General features: G+C 41.9%; 1 protein-coding gene across 1 annotated transcript in view; it reads left to right on the top strand.

Moving 5' to 3' along the window:
- The window catches only part of PDIA5 (protein disulfide isomerase family A member 5), a 102,862-nt gene extending 82,456 nt beyond the window's left edge, over positions 1-20,406 (top strand). Inside the window, exons 15-17 of the mRNA XM_054829584.1 lie at positions 6,757-6,827; positions 16,011-16,145; positions 19,172-20,406. Of these exons, the coding sequence (XP_054685559.1) occupies positions 6,757-6,827; positions 16,011-16,145; positions 19,172-19,252 (287 nt within the window). The 3' untranslated portion in view covers positions 19,253-20,406. The remainder of the gene's footprint in view (positions 1-6,756; positions 6,828-16,010; positions 16,146-19,171) is intronic.
- Positions 20,407-21,188: the final 782 nt, after the last annotated feature.

Raw genomic sequence — 21,188 nt, 5'->3', positions numbered from 1 at the left:
AGAGCACAGGCAGCACAAATGCCACGGTCTTGCAAATCACTGGGCTTTCAGATCTCCTCTAAGGCATTGGCCAGGACTTCACTATGAAAATACTGACAGTTTAAGTTAGTATATTCGATATGGAAACAGTCCACAACATTAAAATGTGTGCACGTTTAAACTATCTTTTTGAAAAATCTCACGTAAAATACATGCACGCTGCTTTTGTTACTTTACTTACCAGAATTTATTATGTACAAGATGCTAAAAGCACACACAGAAACACCATGGGTGGGGTTATACATCATTATGTATTCATGGTGGGCAAAAAGTCTAAGGCAGAGCTTTCTGAAGTGACAATGCCTGATCTGCACTGGTGTAGAGCCGCGTTAGTGGGGATGCTCAGGTTAGGGTCAGCAGGGGCTGTGTCCTCGCCTGACCCGTGGAGTGGTGCTGGCACGCTGCGGCTCCCGGCCGCTCGGGAGGCGGTGATACAAGGACAGCAAAACCATATCACCTCTGTAGCAGTTTCAGCTCAGCAATGTGAGTCAAGGACAGCCTGCAGTCTGATCAGGTGGAGAACCACTGCATGAAAACATCTTTTTTAGAAAACCATTTCCTTTCAGACTGAAAATCACTAGTGATGGGGAATGTGAATTTCCTGTCTGAATTTGACTGGCTTCAGCACACACCAGCTCTGGAGGTTACATAACCTTTGGCACCCAGCTTGAATAGCTCATTGTAATGAAAACTACACTGACTTTTCTTGATTTCTATCACTTCTTAATCTTTGGATTTAAGCTATTGACACACTGAGCTTCCTGACTTCCTCTGCCATGAAATGCACCTTCCGGTCCTGTTATTTTTCTTATGGGTCTTCTGAACCCCTTCCAGTTTGAACTCATTCTTGATTTGTGGACCCAGAACTGCAAATGGCATTTTGGAGGTGCCAGGCATAGAGGCCCCCTCCGCACCTACTTAATATTGTCATTTATATATTCAGTGAAGTTCCTTTTGACAAGTCCATCATTTTCTTTCAAAGCTATATTGCTAGTATTGTTTGGGCCTCTTTTGCTTCTAATACATTTAAAAACCCTTATACACTTAAAACATCTTTATTACCTCTGCTGACTGTAGATACTGCTTTGATGTCCGTTTGCTTCCTTTATCTGTTTTGTACAAATTGTTAGCTTTTGATTTATATTCATTAAAAACAGCTTCACCTTTCTTCTATGTGCTATGCTAATACAGCTTCCACTCTTCTAAGGAAACTGAATTAACCTTGTACTGTTCAGCTGTAGAGAGGTTATATTATATCACTGGGCTTTGTAGTTTCAAATTAAACAAAGCATGAAGTAACTTAAAGGACTTTTTTCATATTTAAGCAAGTAGAAACCTGTGGGGTTTTTTTGGAAAGAGAACTTGATTCCTTCAGGTAATTCTGAAAATTTCACACAATTTTATTTTAAATGTAATAATTTTATTGCCCAACAGGGTGCATCTGTTTAATGCACTACTCTAGAGACATCTTTATAATATCCATCTGGTCCTAATACTTTTGTACATTGAAGTTTAAGAATCTCTAAGTTCTCCTTTTGACTCGCTATCATCTCTAAACAATCCACTTAGTTAAAAAAAGAAACTCCATCCAATGAAAAATTTGCCATTTGAATGTAATAAAGACATATAGGTTTCACTTGATTGTTCCATTGCTTTGAAATCCTCTTTACATCCCTTCTATATCCCATGGGGCCCTACAATTATGGGAAATGTTTAGAATTCTGAATACAGGATATTATTTATGTGGATTTATTGAATTGCTACCACAGCATATGCTTGATTACTCTTACGTTTGGGGCAACGTGTACTTGGTTTTTAACAACAGGTTTGTGTCTTTCATACCTTACCTGAAAAATGGGTTTGTATTGTTTTTTCTTCGGTCTGTTTTTTGTTTGGGAAAAAAAAAGTAGTTTGCAAGGTGATGTGAGCACTAGTAAGTTTTTCTATTTCCCCACGTGATATCTTCATTTTACATCATATATACAAACTTTTTGTGGCATTCCATTGGAAACCACATCCTGCTTGACTTTTATTTCTTCTTTATTTCTTCAGAGTCCTCAAACCTGTGTTTCCATGAGGACGAATCCAGCTTCTGTGCTGGCCTCTTCAACCCCTTTCTGTGCCCAGACCAAAGCCAGCTTATTGGTCCGTTCCTCAAAGACACCCAGAGAAGATGCTGTATCATGCAGTTGTTCTGCTATCAGTAAATTCAGTCCATGGAAAATAAGCTGGGCTATATATTTTCCATCACTTCATCTCCCAAAAGGCCTACTATCTTTCCTTTAAATGCCTTCCTAATTAGACGAGATTTAATCTGACTCCCTCTCCAGCCCCTCAGTGCTAACGGGTCTAAATGAAGCCTGCTTGCTTGATTTCCCTCGTCTGCCATTCGTCAGCCATGCCTCTTGAATTTTTACCCACAGAAGCCATATTTTTCATGTACTGGATCAGTTGAGAACTACTTGGTTTTCAAGGTGAGGAATGTGACGGTGCCCACTGTGACTGTACTGCTGCGTGCCTTCCCAGCCCTTACCAACTTTGCAGCATGAATGGTGGGGAAAAAAACCCTGCAGAAAATACAGGGTTTGTGTAAAATTTAAAATTTGTAGTGCAAAGGCAAAGAGAAGTTAGAACCCCTCTATCACAGGTGTGTTCTCATATGGATCCACCCTGTGGTTTGAGCAGGCAGCCCTTGTGTCCTTGCCGGCTTCAGTTGCCAGGCGGAGCAGATACCACCACAGGCTGCATGGGGGGGCCTCTAGAGTGGAAAATTTTGAGCACAGAGAGGTGAGAACATCCGGCCAGAGCTGTAATAAAGCTGTATCACTTGCTGGTTGGGAATGGAGAATGGCCTTAACACATGCTACTGCCTGTGCATTAAACATCAAGCTTGCTTGCTTTCCTGCCAGGTGATGCAAGTGTGTTTCTGCATTAGGAAATGAAGTTAGCTCGAGATTTGCAGAAGTGATTAGAGGTTTTGAGCGCCAGTGCTGGGATTGTGTGGAAAGGCTGGATGTTCCAAGAGCAGATTTCTTTCAGATTTCTCAAGTCAGGCACAGGAAATTACTGTTCAGTTCACATCTGCTGTTAACCCTGTTAAGGTCAAATTTGACAATGATGTAAAAACAAAGAAGGAAAATCGGTAAAGCAAAGCCGTGCACCTACATTAGAAGGCTCTGCTCCTAGAAGTGCTACTTCCAACACTGCTCAATTGAAAGTCCACTTGCCTTGTAGGAAGCCTGTGTGCCTACTATAGTACCCACATTATTCAACTAAAATGAAATGGGATGAATCTTCCCACTTCTTTAGTCCATAGTGACTTACTGTCCTATAAATATTACTGAGAAAGGGGCAGGACCTTTTGATTCTTGACACCTTGCACACACCTTCAGATGCCACCAGTTTAATCTCTTTCCATTGCAGCCCATCTGGAAAATCCTTTGTAAGGAGCCTGCACACTTCCTATCCTCATGTACAGTGCTCAGTACACTTCCTTTCTTTGCACTTTCAAATCTGGAAGATAGTGTTAACACTTAAAATAAACGTGTGATAGTGGGTGTGAAGAGGGAATGGGGAGAACAAGTTTTCCGTCTGTCAAAATGAAGACATCAACCTCTGCTTTTATTTTTTTTGGCATGTGTGCTTTAAATAGAATGACTGGGTTGGGTGACTTCCAAGTGTTTGCTGCATTTGGCAATCCTTCTAAGTTGTAACAGATGAAGTTCTGCTATTCCATCTGATGTGCTCCTTCCCCCTTTTTCGGTGACTCCTGAAACTCCTTGGGAATTCATCGCAGCGTTAACATCTGTTCCATGGATGGATGTCCAAAATGCCTACTGGACTTGGAGTCAGCTCTGCCAAAAGCCATATGGTTGTGTTTTAGTTTTGCAAGCACAGTGCAGTAAAGAAAGGAGATTGGGCCAAGAGAGAAGTGAGAGGAGAAGAGATGGCACTTCAGATTGGTAAATGAAGGTAACTTTTTGTCATTTGGTATTAGGGTGGGAAGACGAGAAGGTCACAGAGAAAAGGAAATAAAAGCTGTGAGCATAGGTTCCTTTGTCAGTTGTTTTGAATGACATGGTGCTCCTCTCCTCTGTGTGGCGGTGTTGACCGTAACCTCAAAGCACGTTTGATTTTGCCTACCTTTTCCAAAATGCCACACCAGTCTCAATAATTGGATGCTCCCTTTTGGCCTTACAAGATGTGCATCTTTTCTGAGAACCAGGCTCAAAGCTCTTCTCAATGCCACCTATTGCACACTGTGCAGCAGCACGCACAGTGGTGACTTGCTAGGGTGGAAGGGACATCAAGCAGCTACTGATGCTTCCCTGAGCAGTCACCAGCTAAACAGCCACTTGGTCTGTTTTCTTACCAGCCATCTGTTGGCCCCTGTAAAATGGTAGCTTGCATTATTAATAACCATTGGACTTTTCTGTGTCTGAAAGAATATGCTTGTTATTTGTTGAATCGTGTTCTGCTTTTCTTGAAGAGTGTAGCTCATGGAGAGCTCTTATGTGCTGCAACTTTAGTGGGGGCTTAGGGAGAGGCTTTACCAAATGCCCCGTCCTCTGCAGATCCAGCGCCCGTGAGGTGGGAAACACATTGACTGATGTATCATAAAGGTGTTAGAGGGGAATAAGACGACATGAAGTCATGTATTTCTCTTGAAATATCTTTTTATTGAGGGTTTGAAAGTTGCTGTTTGGTGAAATCTAAATTTTAAGCTCAAGAATCATAAGTGGAAAGGGAACCTGAAAGGTTTAAGTTTTTAGGAGCCTTTATGTTTTAGTGTAACAGTTGGAAGTGCTTTCGAGTAAACTACAGCATGTAGGCATGTAGACTAGAACAAGTGTTCTTGTTTTAGGAGGCAGTCACCCCACAGTACAGGACATTATCCAGAATATGTCAAGAGACAGGCCTGACCCGAAGGCCTTTCAGTATCGGGCAGACAGGACAGGCAAGTGGCAAGAGAGAAAATGGGTCACCAAGGTGGGCTGATGGACACGGGAGCAGCCTAGAGCCTTAGGCTCCACCACCACCTCCTCCTCTTCTTGGCCATTTTCTCCCAGGCAATGCCAAACTTCTAAACAAAGTTAATAGTTTGCAAGCTGTAGAGGACCTGCACTATCTCCCACTGAAACACAGCTGCCATTGTGCTGCATAAAGAGTTTGAAGTCATTAAGATGGATTTGCAGAAGTGCCTCATTTTCCCAGGAAATGTCCCCTTGACTTTTCCATATTCTTAGTTACTGTATAGACTTTCAGTGTATTAATACACGTGTGTCATTGCAGTGCTTTCAAAATCCTATTCTGAAGAAAAAAATGCTCTAAGAATCAAAGCAGCACATGTAAGCAGTGAAATTGCCTTTTGGTGGAGATGAAAGGGGTGTGCAGCCTTTCCTTTGTGGAGAGGCGCGTGCAGTGTTTATGCACAGATACTGTTTTTCTTGTCAGCTAAAGGAACGAGTGCAGTTCATGAGAGGGTGGCAGCAAGCCTCCTCAGAGGGCATTTCTTAGTAGTGACTTGAAAGTAACACAGCCACTTGTTCATCATTGCAAAATACTGGTAAACAACAGTAGCATAAGCTGTAATTGGAGCTTGTGAGCAACTCATCTGTGTTCTGTTCCTATCCAGAAAAAATAGCAGGATGAATTCTTTTGCCTTTGCTGTCGTTACGCAGGCTTGACAGAAGTGTGTCCATTCCTTTTTTCCTTGCATCTTAGCAAAAAATAGTGTTCAGTGTCTTTGCTTGGGAACAACTTCTTTATGCTGTATTTGAAACAAAGTAATTTGTTACACATATGCAGGTACTTTCCTTTGCAAAGCTTTACTTAGTATTGATATTTTGAGACTAGTTTGGATTAATCGTAGAACAATAAACATTGCTTCTGAATTAAGAGCACTCACATCTGAATCTTCAATCAAGAGAGCAGTTCTCGTTCCCCTTCTGTGGCTTCTTCTGAAATGTTTGCATTGGTACAAACAAGTATCAGCCCATCTCCCACACAAAGCTGTGGCGTTCTTGTGTGTCTGTAAAACTCTTCTGGGCTTGCTCACTTGTGGTGAATGGGAGGAAAGTCTCCAGGAAGGGCAGCAGCAGTCATCCTAACCTGGGACTGAACCTCTGCTAAGCGAAAGATGCCTGGCCTGTTGGACTTGCTTCTTTTCCCCTCCCTTCTGTTCCCGATGGCTTGGGTCCAACACAGGCAATTCCCAAACACTTCTAAATGCTCCCAACGACTTCCTTTCCACCTTCCAACCTCCTGTTCACAACTGCGCTGTCTTTATTCCCGTGTCCAAACGTAGCTGGTGTCTGTGGCAACAGCATAGTAACCTATGTGGTAATACCCAAGAGAAGGTACAGCAGCAGGGAAATGGTTCGTCTGTTTGTGGCTAGTGATCTTAAAATGCTCTTAAGGGACTGGTGATAGAGAAAAGCCCCCTGGCATCGTGGTCCCTATATGGGATGTCATGTAACTGTAAGTATACACTTAAACTGCTTGAAGGCAGAGGGATTTTTGAGCCCGTGCTTAAGTTCATATCGCTGACGCATGGTCTACAGAGGCCTTGTCCTGCTCTTCCCAGAACTGGAGAACTCTTGTCTAGAATTATTTTTAATACAAATTTTCCACTGATTCACCATGTGTCTTGAGTTTGTCCCAGTATCTTATTTACAACTAATGTTTATGTTGTTTTTTTCTTCCTGTGTCAAACAGGGTGTCCCCACTGTAAAAATGCCATTCCGCATTTTACAACTGCTGCCGAAGTCTTTAAAGACGATCGAAAGGTAACTTGCTGTTAATTATTTCTGAGATCTTTAAGAAGGTTTTCCACCATTTGTATTTTATAGGCTTTGATTATTGATAAGGCTGTAGGGTTGTAAATAAAATTGCTGTTACACTAATAGAAATGTATTGCGTCTTAGGGGTTGTATCTTTTTTGGTCAAACTGAGTTACACTTTTAACCTATTCTGTTTTCCTTAATTTGTTGTGTTTTCTGTTTAATTCTTTGTGTAAGAGTTCTTTTCTATGAAGCGAAACACATTCTTTCTCATTGAAAGATTAATAGAAGATAATTTACATCATCTCCATTCCCCTTCAGCTTTTGTCAGCTGTAAGTGGAGTGCATGTGGAGAAACCACAAGTTGTGTGACAGTCCTGAAGACCTCAATCGTATAACTAATCTTTGCTTGCATAGCATAAATGTAATATATTTCTGTAAGTTGGCTGACTTGAATCCAGGATGTCAGGCCCTTCTAGGACCCTTGTGCTTCTGCCTTGAAAATACATCTAATGGCTGAAGCACACCAGTTAATTCCTTTGCATCAGCTGAGCCATTTTAACTGAATGTGTGCATATCTGGGATTAAAAAAACCCCTCAAATACCTGAGCCACTGGATTTAACCAGATAACTAGTTAGAAACCTGCTTATTATATTTGAGCGAACTGTATTTCATTCTGATCTCCGAATTTGTTCCAACTTCATGATTGCTTTGTGTTTAGGTGTGGCATGGAAAAGATTTGGCAATTTAGTAGGGAAATTGGTCTCTGCGGCTTCCTGAGGAGGGGACGTGGAGAGGGAGGTGCTGAGCTCTTCTCCCTGGGATCCAGTGACAGGACATGTGGGAATGGTTCAAAGCTGCGCCAGGGAGGTTCAGACTGGACCTTAGGAAGCATTTCTTTACCGAGAGGGTGGTCAAACACTGCAACAGGCTTCCTACAGAGGTGGTCGATGCCCCAAGCCTGTCAGTGTCTAAGAGACATTTGGACAATGCCCTTAACAACACGCTTTAACTTTTGGTCAGCCCTGAAGTGGTCAGGCAGGGGGACTAGATGATCGTGGTAGGTCCCTTCCAACTGAAATATTCTGTTCTAGTCTAGTCTCTATTCTGTTCTAAACGAAGAGGTAATTTTGTAACAGTTGTACCCCTATTAATCTGCCTGCTACTGTAACAGAGGAATTTGTCGTGGGGTTTTTTTTCTTTTCCTCTCATCTTTTCTGTAACTCACAGAAGATGCATCAGATTGACAAGAAACAAATCATTCTTGTATCACTGACTGCATAAAATTAGAAGTCCATCACTTATGCCCTCTGGTGCACAGATGATTTAGAGGCATGCAGCTTTTAGTTCGCTTACTGCTGTAAATTTGTGTGCTCAGATGCCTTTTGGTTACTTGTTTCCAAGATCTCTGAGAAAGTATCCTTGTTTTCCCACTTTTCTGGTAGTTCCCAACGAAGCCTCTCGTTCCTAAACTCGTTAAAATTTCAGTCAGAGGAGATGAAGCAAATGTGCCAAACAATGTGAAACTTGCTTATTAGAGGATGTGTTAACAAGGAATCTGAATCATGGCGGTGTTTATTGGACGTGGTGGTGGTGGTAAATGCAGGCTTGTGAAGCTGTCAGTTCAGACGGCAGCTTATGAAGGTTGAATCTTGCAGGACTCCAAGAGCAGAGCAGTGATTGACGATTGCATCTCTTGACTTCAGTTTAAGGCTGAAGTGAGGAGGTATAAAATGTAATGAGTTGGAACAGGAGAGCCAATAGGGAATATTAAGGCTGGTACAGTTTCAGAGAGGTGCGTGCAGTTAGGGAAAACGACGTTATTCCACCCCAGTGACTTATGAAAGTGCCAGGGCTGGATTATCTGGGGACCCCTATTTAATTGTGTACAGCCATAACCTGCCAAGGTGCTTCTTGCTGCCAGTTTGTGCCCTTGTGGAAAACAAAATAAACCTGTTTAAGACTTCAGAAGGGCATGGTGGCTGTTCCCACAAGCAGCACTGGGCATATTCCCATGTTTCAAACTGGGCTGAGCCTTCAAACCTTGGTTAATTTGTAGTTCTGTAGGGTTTCAAACTTCTGTAAAATTACTGCTTAAGAGGGAGGAAATATTTCTTCTTTCAAAACCAGGGAAAGATTGCTAATTTTCATTTTTAATCTGTAGTAGTGTCTTTTTTTTTTCCCCCTGGAGAAAGGTTTTTTTCACTTCAACAGTATGGTAGCATTTAAACTGCACGTTCTTTTCAATAAGGGTGGTCCTTTAATTAAACATTTAATTCTGCAGAAACTAAAGAACAATCAAAAACATTTCAGTCTTGAATTGGTTATAAATGGTATCTTAAAAGACATCCTTTGGGAGACTTTGAGTCTTTACATTGGAATTTTGAAGATGAGCAGAGCTTGAAGCTGGCTCTGCAGATTCGCTGTAACGGGGTGGTTTTGGCACAGAATCCCCCCCTCCCGGGGCTGTGTGTAATGTCGTGTACTTTTTCATCATTTGCACTGCTAGAGTTGGAGTTTAAAAACACAATGCTCAGAACATTGGCCCCAAACGTCAGTTCTTGTTGGCCACATCACTGCTGGTGGTTTTAGCAGAAATCCCGAGCCTGCGTGCTTGCCTAAGGCAGTGCTGTGGCTATTGCAAAACATGGCTCCGGGTGTAGCCCCTAAATCAGAGCCTCCGCATCTTTCCATGTACCTGGAGAAATTCAGTGCCAGTAAGTCCAGATCAGTGGAGAGGTTAGTCTAGTGAAGCAGTTAGCATATTGCTTTCAGTTATTTTAAAGGAAAAAAAGAAAAAGGAAAAAAAAAAAGCCATCTGAAGCATTCGTGCCTTGAGGCGCTGTGGCCTTTGCATACAGCTGCCAGGGGAAAGCCTTTGGCCTGTGCTCCACAGCTCAAGTTTTGGCAATGACCAGTGTACGTCAGAAAATGCAAATGCGAGGATTGTCACTTTGCTGAACAGATTGAAGAGCAGGAAGGCATGTTCACTAACTACTCCTGAGACTCTTGAAAGGGCACCAGCTAAATCTTCAAAAAAATCTGCATTCTGCCTTTTGGCTGATCCTAAAGTTCAGCTTGAAGGAACTGATTTGTGATGCTCCAGCTTGGATTTGCTGAAGGAAAGCTCTTGACTCCTCAAGGCCTCTCAGTAACAAATGTCTGGAACTCCCCCAAAGGGGCTGCTCTTTGACCAGTCTTCTCCATTTTCACTGAAGACTGTTCCTGTACAAAGGCACTGACCTAAATTGAGCACTGCAGCTGGGTTCTAGTGAATTTGTACAGAAATAGTTGTGGCAGAGACTGCTGGGAAGGGTGCAGCTAATGGGGTGAGTTGGGGTGCTGACGGGGGGCTGCAAGACAGCAGTGAAACTGGTGAGTCCCCAATGTGTATTGTGAACCATGGTTTAAAATCATTGTACCAAACAAATCACTGTACAGAGTTATCGAAATTAATTAATATTTTAGTTTGGCCAAGAATTTGATCCCTGTTTGCTTAAAAAAACACGTGTTGAATTTCTTTTTAATTAGACTCATTAAATATGGTGACGTTAGCACTGTACATCATGGTACCTACTAATGGATCTTCCCTTTGCAAACAGGCCTGCTTTGAGAAGAGCTGATGAATTGCAGCTATGGTAATGCCCCTATGGCACATCAGGGCAGCTAATAATGAATCTTCCATTTGCAAGGCCTGTCACACTGGGAACAATAGCTGAATTGCAAGAAGCTTTAGCAGGCCAGCTTGTAACTGCCATTAGAATCCAGAACAGGTAATATAAATAGAAACCTATGGAGTAATCATAGAGAAGAATACGCATCTGTCTTCTTCATAGGTGCTTTTAAGACATTTGGCAACAAGAGACTTTTTTTTCTAATAAACAGGTAATTGTTGTCTGGAATTTAGTATACTTTGAAAATGTTGCTTGGAAGCATTCTTTTCCATGCTGCAGTTTTACTTTTAATTTTTTTTAAGCTTATCATATATCATTCCTCTCTCAAATCAATATTCAGTTAGTTATTCACTTCCATTTTCATAACAAAAGTCAATATTAGCTCCAGCAGAGATTTATTTCCTTGAATCAATAAATCAGTGTGTGGCAGTACATATTTTAACAGGAAAGCAACTAGGATTGCAGGGGGTATTTTTACTATATCATCATATGGTAACTGGGAGACAAACTGTTAAAATGAAAGAGGTTTAAGAATAGAAAGGAGGAGTTACCTGGAAGGTCAAGGGATCCCACTTTCAATTTTCTACACATCTATTTGAACTGCTGAAGGTAATTGTCTTCCTTACCTGCAAGATCCCTCTAGAGCAAAAAGTTGTTTCGTAATTCTGTTGGAAGGGAACTGTGATTCCTGATGTATGATTAGATGATACTGCAAGGACTTCTTTTTCCTTCTAACACTTACGCAGTAAAAAAAATAAGGCATCATCCTTCTGTTACAGTTGAGGCACACGGAGATCAGTGGTCACATTTTCAGCGTAGCTCCACTTCTGTTTAAGCACCTAAATGAAAAGTTCCGATTTTTGCAATAGGTCGGCGTTTGTGATCAGACCACTTCATCTGAACAATATGCCATGCTCTATTTCCTTTTTTAAGAGCTCTTCAGAGCTGGTCATAGATTGCTCACATTCTAATACTGTGTGGAGTTAAGTTTGCAACTTTGTAGTTAAGCTCCCACTTCTTTAGTAAGACCATGAAATGTTGCTGTGGGACTTCCTTTTTCCGATAAAGATAATTTCCAGTCCCAGATGTTGCTAGAGTCATGTTAAACTATATGGACTATGGAATAAAGGAGAAATGCATACTAATCTGGTATTATTTTTAAATTTTTATTATTATGCATAATTATTATGCAGTATTATGCAGGCTAACCTGGTATTATTAATTATTATAAGCTGCATACCAGTTGTGAGGAACTACCAATAACATTAAGAAAGCTGGATGTACTCCAAGGAACTTCCTCTGGGTCCGCAGTCTCTGATTGACTATCTTTTCATTTGATAACTATTCTATTCCTGCTACAGCTACTGAACAGGATGGTGATAAACCTGAACAGCATTGCCTCTGGAGAGAGAACTTGTATATAATGATGTATTGTCAATATCTAAGGCAACGCAGCTTTGGAGAATCCATAACCCTATGGAGTTTTGTGCATGTTGCAGATATGGTACTTAGGGTTTTTTTCAGTGGATTTTTCCCTCTGGTTAAATAAAACTTAGTAAAGCTCAAGAAACTAAATTTTAGCCCTAACAATCAGAATCTCCATAAAATCAGTCTTGTCTTCTGAAAGCTGTTACGCTGGGTTTTTCCATAATGGACATATATATATACACACACATACCCCTAAGTCTTACACCAGTGTTAGGAGAGTTTCTTGCTTTCACAGATTTGTAGAGGGTTTTTTCCCTCTTGATGAGAGGGAATTCATGAGAGGTGATGCCAAGTGTCTTGGCTCCTTGATACATAGCAGGGATGTCTTATGCTTAATCTGTCTGAATTTTCTGCTTGAATAAAGTTAATGTTTTTACAAGGCAAAGCATACAGGCTTTGCTAACTTGAACTTCCATGTAACTTGTTGCTGGTAGTTGAATGTGGAGATCATTTCTGAGAGTAATATTCTCCAGAAGTCTTTAACCACATTTTAGTAGAGGGGTTGTTGTTGTTGTTGTTATTTTTCCTGAATCAATTTCCTTCTTTAGTGATGCAGAAAAACTGCTAGTTGCTAAAAGATTGACAATGAGAGGAAAACCTCCCTGCAATGTATCACTGCTCACTTGAGGCAGGACTCAAGCAAAGCCTTTCTTTTGTGGGCTGCATCTTTTTCTGTGCAGCCTTTCGGTATAGTCGTGAAGTAATTCACCCTAACTGAAAGCTGCTGTAGGAGACTCCTCTACCAGAAATGCAGTTTAATATTCACGGTCCATGAAAACACAAACAGAACGAAGCAAAGGGCATCGGTGCTGTTTGCTGAAATTCTGGTATGTCTCGGAGTTCAGCTGTCTGAAGTTGATAGAATTGAGATTGGAATTGGTCCTCAGTCCAGAAGTGTGTTTTGCTACAAGTGTTTTTCAGCATTACTTTTCTCTTCTTGCAGTGCACTGTATTTGATTTTCTGCTGTGAGACAGGCAAGACAATTAGGACTGTGATGCTATGGTAATGAGTGCATAGAGATGGTAGCAACCTCTATATTTAGGCTGCCTTAACATTTCCACTCTAAAGTAATCACTCAGGCTCTCCTAAGTACTCTTACTCAGCTACTGTTGGCAGCAGGCATTTGAAATGCAGCCTCGGATACAGTCTTGGGAATTAGATGTGTGTCTATGAAATTTTGCTCAGGTCTGTATGAGTTACAAGGCTTTTGAAAATTGCCTTGAAAATTCTCTTCTCTCACTGGATGTAAAAATAACTGAACGGGAACGTATGTTCAGAAGAGCTGGGCTCAAAATGACATTTGCAGGAGCAGCAGAGAGTCCGTGGGGCTGTGTGGGAGCTTGCATCAGAAGTATTTCAGAGAATGACAGACCATGGACATGTCCTCCAAACGCTACTCCAGATGTACGTGTCCGTCACCATTAGACCTGTTAGATAAGGCATAGCATTAGGCTAATGTGACTGTTGTGGCCAGACTTAGACTGGGATCTTTGTGCATTATTTCAGTGCACAACAAATGGACAGATGGACCAGCTTAGATTTCCATGTGCTGTAGAGGAGAGCTGTATCTCAAGCAGACTACTAAGCATTTCTTCCAGAAGCCACCTTCTTATAGTCCATCAGTTACCTATTTTGAGGCAACAAGTAAAGATGTGCTGAACAAGGTTAACAGTGACTTACAGCATTGCATTTCTCCACTGCACCCTCTCCTCACTCACGCTATTCTCACAAAAGCCTTTTGTAAAGGAAATTGGGCTCTTTGCTCCAACCAAAGCCAGTCTAGATGTTTCCAGAGAGGTACAGATAAAGAGGGTTTCTCTCCCTTTCAGTGTACTAAAACCTAATTTTCTTAATCTCCAAGACACTATCTAAGAACAGATGGGTAATCAGTCACAACAGTTTCATGCCTCAGACCAGCTACTAAGATCTGGATGAGTGCACATATACCTTCCCCTTTTTTCTGGCTGTAATCTCTCCCTCTGTGATATTTAGAGCAGTGAGAAAAAAAGAGTTTTATTTATTCTTCCTGTTTTCAGAGAACCAGGACTTCCAGTATTCTTTCTACATTAATACTGTGACATGAAATAAATGTTTGTCTCCATTGTAAGCTTTCCTTTACACAGAGGTAGCCAACAAAGCTCTAAATTTTGGCTGACTGCTAAGGTCAGGAAGGCATAAATACTTAGATGAAATTCTTCTGCAGTGTATTATTCCTAACTTTTCGTTTTAACTGGCCCTGAATGAGTAGGAGTCTTTCTGTTTATGAAAAGGGAAAAAAAAAAAGTGTAATCATACATGTTTTTAACAGCTCCCAAGAGTCCTGTTTCTGTAATAGCCTTATTAATGTTTAAAATGGGAAAACAGAAACCAAATATTTAAGGTAAGAACACTGCTCACTTCATACTGTGCTTTCCATCTGAAGATAGACCCAAGTGAGATCTCACTGAGTATTGTCTTGTCAGGCTTTCAAAGCCAAAACAAAACAAGCAAATTAACTGAAGTTGGCTTTGCCAATCCCTTTGATTACTGCTAGGATAATGAGATCGGGTTTTCTCGTTTTGACAGTGTCACCATGAAACTGGAGGGCATTGTGGAATATTAAGTGATCTTTTAATTATGGAAGAACAGTTCAACTGCAACCCTAAAGTCACGCAAGCAAGAGGTATTTTGATCAGATTGTTTAAAGGAGCCTCCTGGAACGGAAATTTCAAGTTACAATGTGTCTGCTGTGAAATTAGCACTTGATACACTGTAACCCACAATTGCAAAAATCGTTCCTCTAATTTGTTTGGATTTTTTATGTAGCTTGTACTTCACCCTGCTTGCTCTTCAGCAGAGCATGTAACGGGGCTGCGAAGGCAAGCCTGCGTGAGCAGCAGTGTGCGCCCAGAGCCAGCACTGCCGCTCGCGGGAATGCTCAGTGTGAAATCACAGCAGAGGGCTCAGCTGCTTTAAGTAGAAGCCTATGAAATGCATTTTGTTGCAATATCAGAAATGTTAAGTGCAGCCCCTCCTCAGTACTTTACAGATTCAGGTTTCAAATGTCAAATGCTCTAAACTGGGGTTAGCCTGAGCTGATGCTCTGAGGCTGCGAGGTTGCGCTTCCTCGCTCTGCCTGTGCTGAACAGGCAGGGACGGAGGGTGTTGCTGTGCTGCCAACAGGCTGAGAGCATGGCGGGCTGTTTCCTACTCTGGGTTTGTTTGTGTGACAGTAGCATCTAGAGGTTTTGAAAGGAATTAAAGTCCACTTTGCTAATGGCTGCACATAACATACAGTCCCTACCTTAAAGGATAGACTGAAAAAAGACAGGAAAGGAAACATAAACCTAGGCTGAGATTGCAAGCAAGCAACTTTTTTCTCTATGTGCGTTACTTGGTAGATAGTGCTTTGTCCTCTCACCCCTCCCTGTTTGACCTTGGGAGAACTGAATGGAGTTTACAAAAGCTCCTTGGGGTAGAAATCATTAATCTGTTAATAGCCTGCATAAGTTACCAGCCACATTTGTCCAAGAACAGAAAAGGTAACTTTTCCAAGCATTAGCCATGCCACAGGAAGGAGGTTGGGTTGGGTGGGTCGTTACCATTACCAAATTCACCCTGACACTGTTCATCACTTAAAACCAAAGTACAGGAAAGTGCTGTGACTGCCGTGCTTGGATTTGGTTTTACTAATACAGCCTCTGGATCTCCCATTTGGAGTCTAACGCAGTGCTCAACAGGGAGGCTAGGGAGGTGATTTTCTGCTCCGTGAGCTGAACACGCATTGCAGCTGCACAGGCCAGGTGCTGTGCGAGCAGTGCAGCGTTTCATCGGGAGGGAGCAGGCTTCTGCTCTTCCATTCGCGTGGCTTGACCTGATGACCACCCTCTCGTCTTCCTCCGCAGCTGAGCTGTTACAAAAGCCGTTGCAGTTTTGGCAGAAGACTTGGGTCTCTCCTAGTGTTAAGTCTAAGCTGCAGCAGCATAACCATGAAGTGGAGCCTTGCTTTGTCTTCTCCTGTCTCATGCTGATCTCTTGCGTTTCAGATCGCCTATGCTGCAGTGGACTGTGCCAAAGAACAGAATCATGACCTGTGTAAGCAGGAGGGGGTTGATGGTTACCCCACCTTCAACTATTACAACTACGGGAAATTTGTGGAGAAATATACTGGAGAAAGAGGGGTAAGTGAAAGCAAGAGTCATCACCTGATAGAGGGAGGAATGTCTCCTCTGCCTGTACTGCCTGGCAAATGAAAACTGCGGAGTAAATTTTTACCGTGCTGATAGGACATTTAGCTGCTGCAGTTACTGTCTTACATGGGTGAATCATTGTGTACCACACCCCTGTACATCTCTGCTTTAGGAACATACTTGGTCTATTTTAGGAATGTGAGAAGAGGAAAAAATGGGTAGATTTGGTAATGCTTTGTTGTATATTTTATTCTTTAAGCTGAAGCCTGCGAGTGAATTTGGACTGGGTGAAAGTGAAGGGTTTATTGCATGGGCTGCCGCTAGGTGCAGAAATGCCAGAAAATACAGATCTTACTCCTGTCAGTTCTGGATCTGGATCACACATATACTGCAAACATGTTACGGGTCCACCAGGCTGCCAAATGGTGATAGACCATTGGTTTTATAGCAGGGACAAAGCTGTCCTTTGGAGACTGGGGGAAACTAAATATCTCATTCTCAATCAGATTCTCTCCTGGAGCTCCGGATAGAAAGACCGATTGTGCCATCTAGCCCATGGGCTAAAGTTTCATGCTTTTGTCCTGCTGTGGACAGCTAATTCTATGCTATGAGTACAAGGGGCAGAAATGGCATAATGCCTTCCGTGGTTGTAAAGTGCCTGAAAGTAAGAGAGCAATCCAATTATTTGTGTGTGGTCTTTGTCATAACCTCCTAGATGGAGGTTACTCCTCAGCAGTGATTGATTGCCTGGAGAAGCTAGGGTCTGCAAGAAAAACTTGGGGTCTTCAAACCATCCAGTGATTTTGAAAAAAGAGCCTTGCCTGGACGTTATTGCTGCTATTACAGCTCACCAAATTATAGAGAAGCATGAAGAAATAAACCCAAATTCTGAGGTTCTTTGTCAGTCAGGATCTTAGGGGAGTCTTCATGGAGCTTCACCTCCCAGTTTTCTCCAGCATTAGGACCCCAGTAATTACTGTTTTATGGTGCTGATCCAGGCGTTGTTATGGATACTGTGTTTAGTTCTGATTGTGGATTTTTTCTTAAAAGTAAAGATGGGTACAGTAGCCAACAATTAAGTAAAATTTCAGCCGCAATTTTTGTGTTTCTAACCCATACTTACAGAAATGATATATGAAAGGAAGTATCTGTGGTGGCTGATAAAAAGAATTTAGCAAGACAGGAGTGCTCTGAGGCCACAGCAGTTGGGAGATGATTATCCCTGTGCTGGAAAGTGGACTGAATAATTCCCTATGTGCAGTCAACCCTTTCTTGGGTAGAATTAAATTACTCAACAGGAACATTGCAATCTCTCTGTTGCTGGCAACTGTGTTCCCCCTCCACCTCTTCTGGGACCAAGAATGGTCTTCTGCTTGTGCAGCATCAAAGTAGGTTTTGTTATCTCCTATCATGGTAGTGCTGGAGGCAGTGCTTAGCACAGTGCCTTCCAGGTCTGTTCACAAATCTGTAACAAGGGATTGCATTGTTAAAGGACTTCTCATCAGCATGACAACATCTTTTTGAACCATCTTGGCCAGCCACCTCCTACTTTGCAAAAGAAATCTCATGAGAGAGCAGTGGGAGCCAGGAGACCTGTTTTCTGTTCCCAATTCTGGCACTAAATCAGTAGATGTCCCTGAGCATTTAGTTCAGTGTGGTCCAGCTGGTATATCATCATTTCATGTGGGCAGGGAAGAAGAGAGGCAATGTCAGCTGCCCTGGGAGCAACATGGCATGCTGCAGCAGGAGCCGTGGCCAGTAGAGCAGGAGCTCTGAGCCCCTTGCCACGCCACACTGGCGCACTGGCTGTGGGGAAGAGCATGTCCCTCAGCAGTAGCCTGTCAGGGGTCCTCCATACCTCCAAGGCAGTTGCAGTTCCAGAGTAGAGATTTTAGGGCATTTCACCCCAAGCAACTTGAACAAGGAAGAGTCGGGACACCCTCTGACCCAACTGTACTTTAAATCAGGTAGACAGCATTGGTAACTGGGGGCTTTTTTTCATGGGGACTATTGATTGCCAGATGTCTCCAGATGACGTATGGCCAAAACTTTTCACTTTATTTTTTTTTCAGTGGAAGAATAGGGAATAGTTTTAGAAGAGTTTTGTTGTTCAGCCTTTTCAAAAGCTTCCCAGCTTTGGGGTTTGGTTTTGTTTTATTTTATTTTCTTTGTTTCGGTTTGGTTTTTTTAAGTCAAACTTTGACTTCTATTTGTTGTTCTCTACCTCTTTGTATTTGCCCTCTTTATCACCAGTTTTGACTGGTATGTTTCAGGGTTGCTTAAAAGTAAAAACGGTCACATTGCGTGGGATCAGTGTTACTTGCTCAGACAACTGTAGTGTTGGTGTACCAGTAGGCAGGGTGCTCACACCTCCACCTCTCTGAGCCTTCTGAAATGCCTGCGAGTTGTGTTCAGAGTTTTCCTTGGAAAAGGAAAGCGCTGGCATCCAACAGCCTTAGATAATCAGAAATCCTAAGTTGCTGAAATACAGAGGTTGGCATCTAGGCATCCAGGTTTTAAATTGACAATAATTTTGATAGTAACTTGAAAAAAATGTAATTCCTATCATCTGAATATGTGGAAAAGGAGGAAGATGATGAGAAAAACTGTTAAGGGATGAGGAACGGTGGCAAATGTGTGCATAGCCAACAAATGATCCACTAACTCCTTTCAGAATGACACACGTAGCGTACAAATGTGGCATGAAAATGTCCTTGAGCTTTTTTGACAAAAAAATTCTTGGAACAGATTTTACTTTGTCCTGTGAGTTTTAGGGCCTTTTTCTCTATGTCCCATCTCCTCAAAGTTTGACACGTGGCATCTGTGTGGGTATTTTCCCCTTGCATGGCAGTGGAGCAGCACTGGACCAGAGCACTGCATGACAGGGCAATGCAGAAGCAGTAACTGTTCCTTAGTTTATATTCTACCATAGGATACAGAAGCTAAAAGTGTTCTTGAGCATTGTTTTAGTTTGTTTACAAAGATATGACCCATATTTTTTCTTTCTTCAAAACCAGGAGTCTGGATTCACCACTTTCATGCGAACCCTGAGAGAAAGAGACCATGAAAGAGTAGGAAAGAAGAAGGATGAATTGTAGTTTCTGCCTCAAAAGAAGCTTTCCGCTGCACTGTGAATGGTTCCAGGTCTTTTGTTAATGCACCTGAGACTTCACATATTCTCAAGACAGAGACTTTTTTTTATAAACAGCCATGGCCATTTTGTACAATTTTGAAATAAAGTGAAACCACTTGATTTTTAAAAGGAAAATAAATTAGAATGTTGCCATAATGTTTTAAAAAAAAAACTTAGCATTTTCTCTCATGTTGTGAGACTATGCTCACTGACACTCCTATGCAATATTTTTGTAGTCTGTAGTGTATCTGTAGGTGATGTTGTTTGATAGGGTGATTTTTTTTTTTTTTAAGGTATTGCAGTACATGTAAAAAACAAAGGGGAGGGGACATATTTTTTCGTTTGGTGTTTTTTTATTTTAAACCAGTGAAGGAAAATGGGACTTGTAAGACACAGACTTATCCAAATGCAGTTTTACGTTCTTGTGAAATAGTTACATGTTCTTCAGTGAGATTTGGGGGAACGATTTTAAGGTGCTCAGGGATAAATACGGTATCTGAGTTAATGAAGACATTAACATTGACCAGTCCGGATCTGTTGATTTCATTTAAATCAGGACTGTTTACATACCTTTATAGAATGTATTGAGTGAATTAAGCCAAGTATCAAAAATCAGCAGAGCATGGGTAAAATTAAACAAACCCCTTTTTTTTGGCATCAATATTGTCAAACGCATCTGTAAGTTATGGCAGGAGTGATTATCTTAATAGGGGTATACAGTTACCCTTATGGGGTGTACAGTCTCCCTTCAAATTATGATTGGGCCTTATCAGATATGTCTTGGAAAGTGTCATGTTCAACTGTTTTGATAAATGCGTGATACTTTTGATAATGCAGTAATTATGTATATTACGTGTTCACATTCCAAAAGTTTATCTGCATTTGTATGTGGGAGTTTTCCTTTTTGCTCTTTAAGGAGCTGCGTAAACAATCTCTGACAAAATCATCACTGTAAAACCTGTATTAGCAGCAGTTGAAACATGTTACACTCTTGATGCTTAAAAAAAAAAAAAAGACAAGACGTTGATCTGGAGGTACTTATGTCTTCACAGGAGGGGAGAGGGAGGGGCAGGAAGTTGTGATTCACTTTGAACTAAAAATAAATTTTAAAAAAGACAAGAATTTTTATTATTAATCATGTTCAGCTTCTTCCCCGCTGGGCATGCGCCCAAAGCCGTCGGTGCTTTAGGAAGAGCCAGCGCACACAGAACGGGTGCCCACCACCCCTTTGCTGGGCTCAGCCAGGTGTCCAGCTGTGCTGGCGGTACAGTGGGGTGTTCGGCGGTGCAAGGGTCAGCCTCCATCTGCCTCGGCACTCAGCAGGTGGACAAAACAGCTTTTTACAGTGAAGAACGGTGTCTTGGGTCTGAGATTTTCCTCTGGCTCCTCAGCCTGCCCACCTCATTTTCTTTTGCTAGTTCGGTTCCTTGGTGAAGGCCGTGCCAATGGACAACTTGGTGCTGTGCTGCTCGGGAGGCCGGTGGCATCTTCCCTCCTCCCTGGGTATTTTTTCCTCCTCTCTCTCGCCCAATTAATGGCACTGTATGTTTGGCACTCGTTAAGCTGCTGAACCCATTAGTGAGTAATCTGGAATACCGGTAGCCTGATTGGCCTTGTATGGTAGCCAGCTTGTTAACCATGACATCAATTTGAACGGCGATGGAGCTGTGCCGAGTATCTTCTCTTATTAGGCACCTGATGAGTGTCTTCACTCAAAAATATCAGCTGCCTGGTAGTACATAATATCCTAGTGTGAAAGTAGCTTAATTTATTAAGTCTCTTACCGTGGTATTTTTTCTTTTCTGTTAGCATAGTTACTTCATGTTGTGTTCAGTACTTTTGCATAAGATCATGGCCATTCTTTCTTTCAAGCTATCCTCACATTAGTAGCAAGCATTCTG

The sequence above is a fragment of the Grus americana genome, chromosome 6 (genome assembly GCF_028858705.1).
Source record: "Grus americana isolate bGruAme1 chromosome 6, bGruAme1.mat, whole genome shotgun sequence".
Lineage (NCBI taxonomy): Eukaryota > Metazoa > Chordata > Aves > Gruiformes > Gruidae > Grus > Grus americana.
This window is presented reverse-complemented; position numbering and strand designations above follow the sequence as displayed.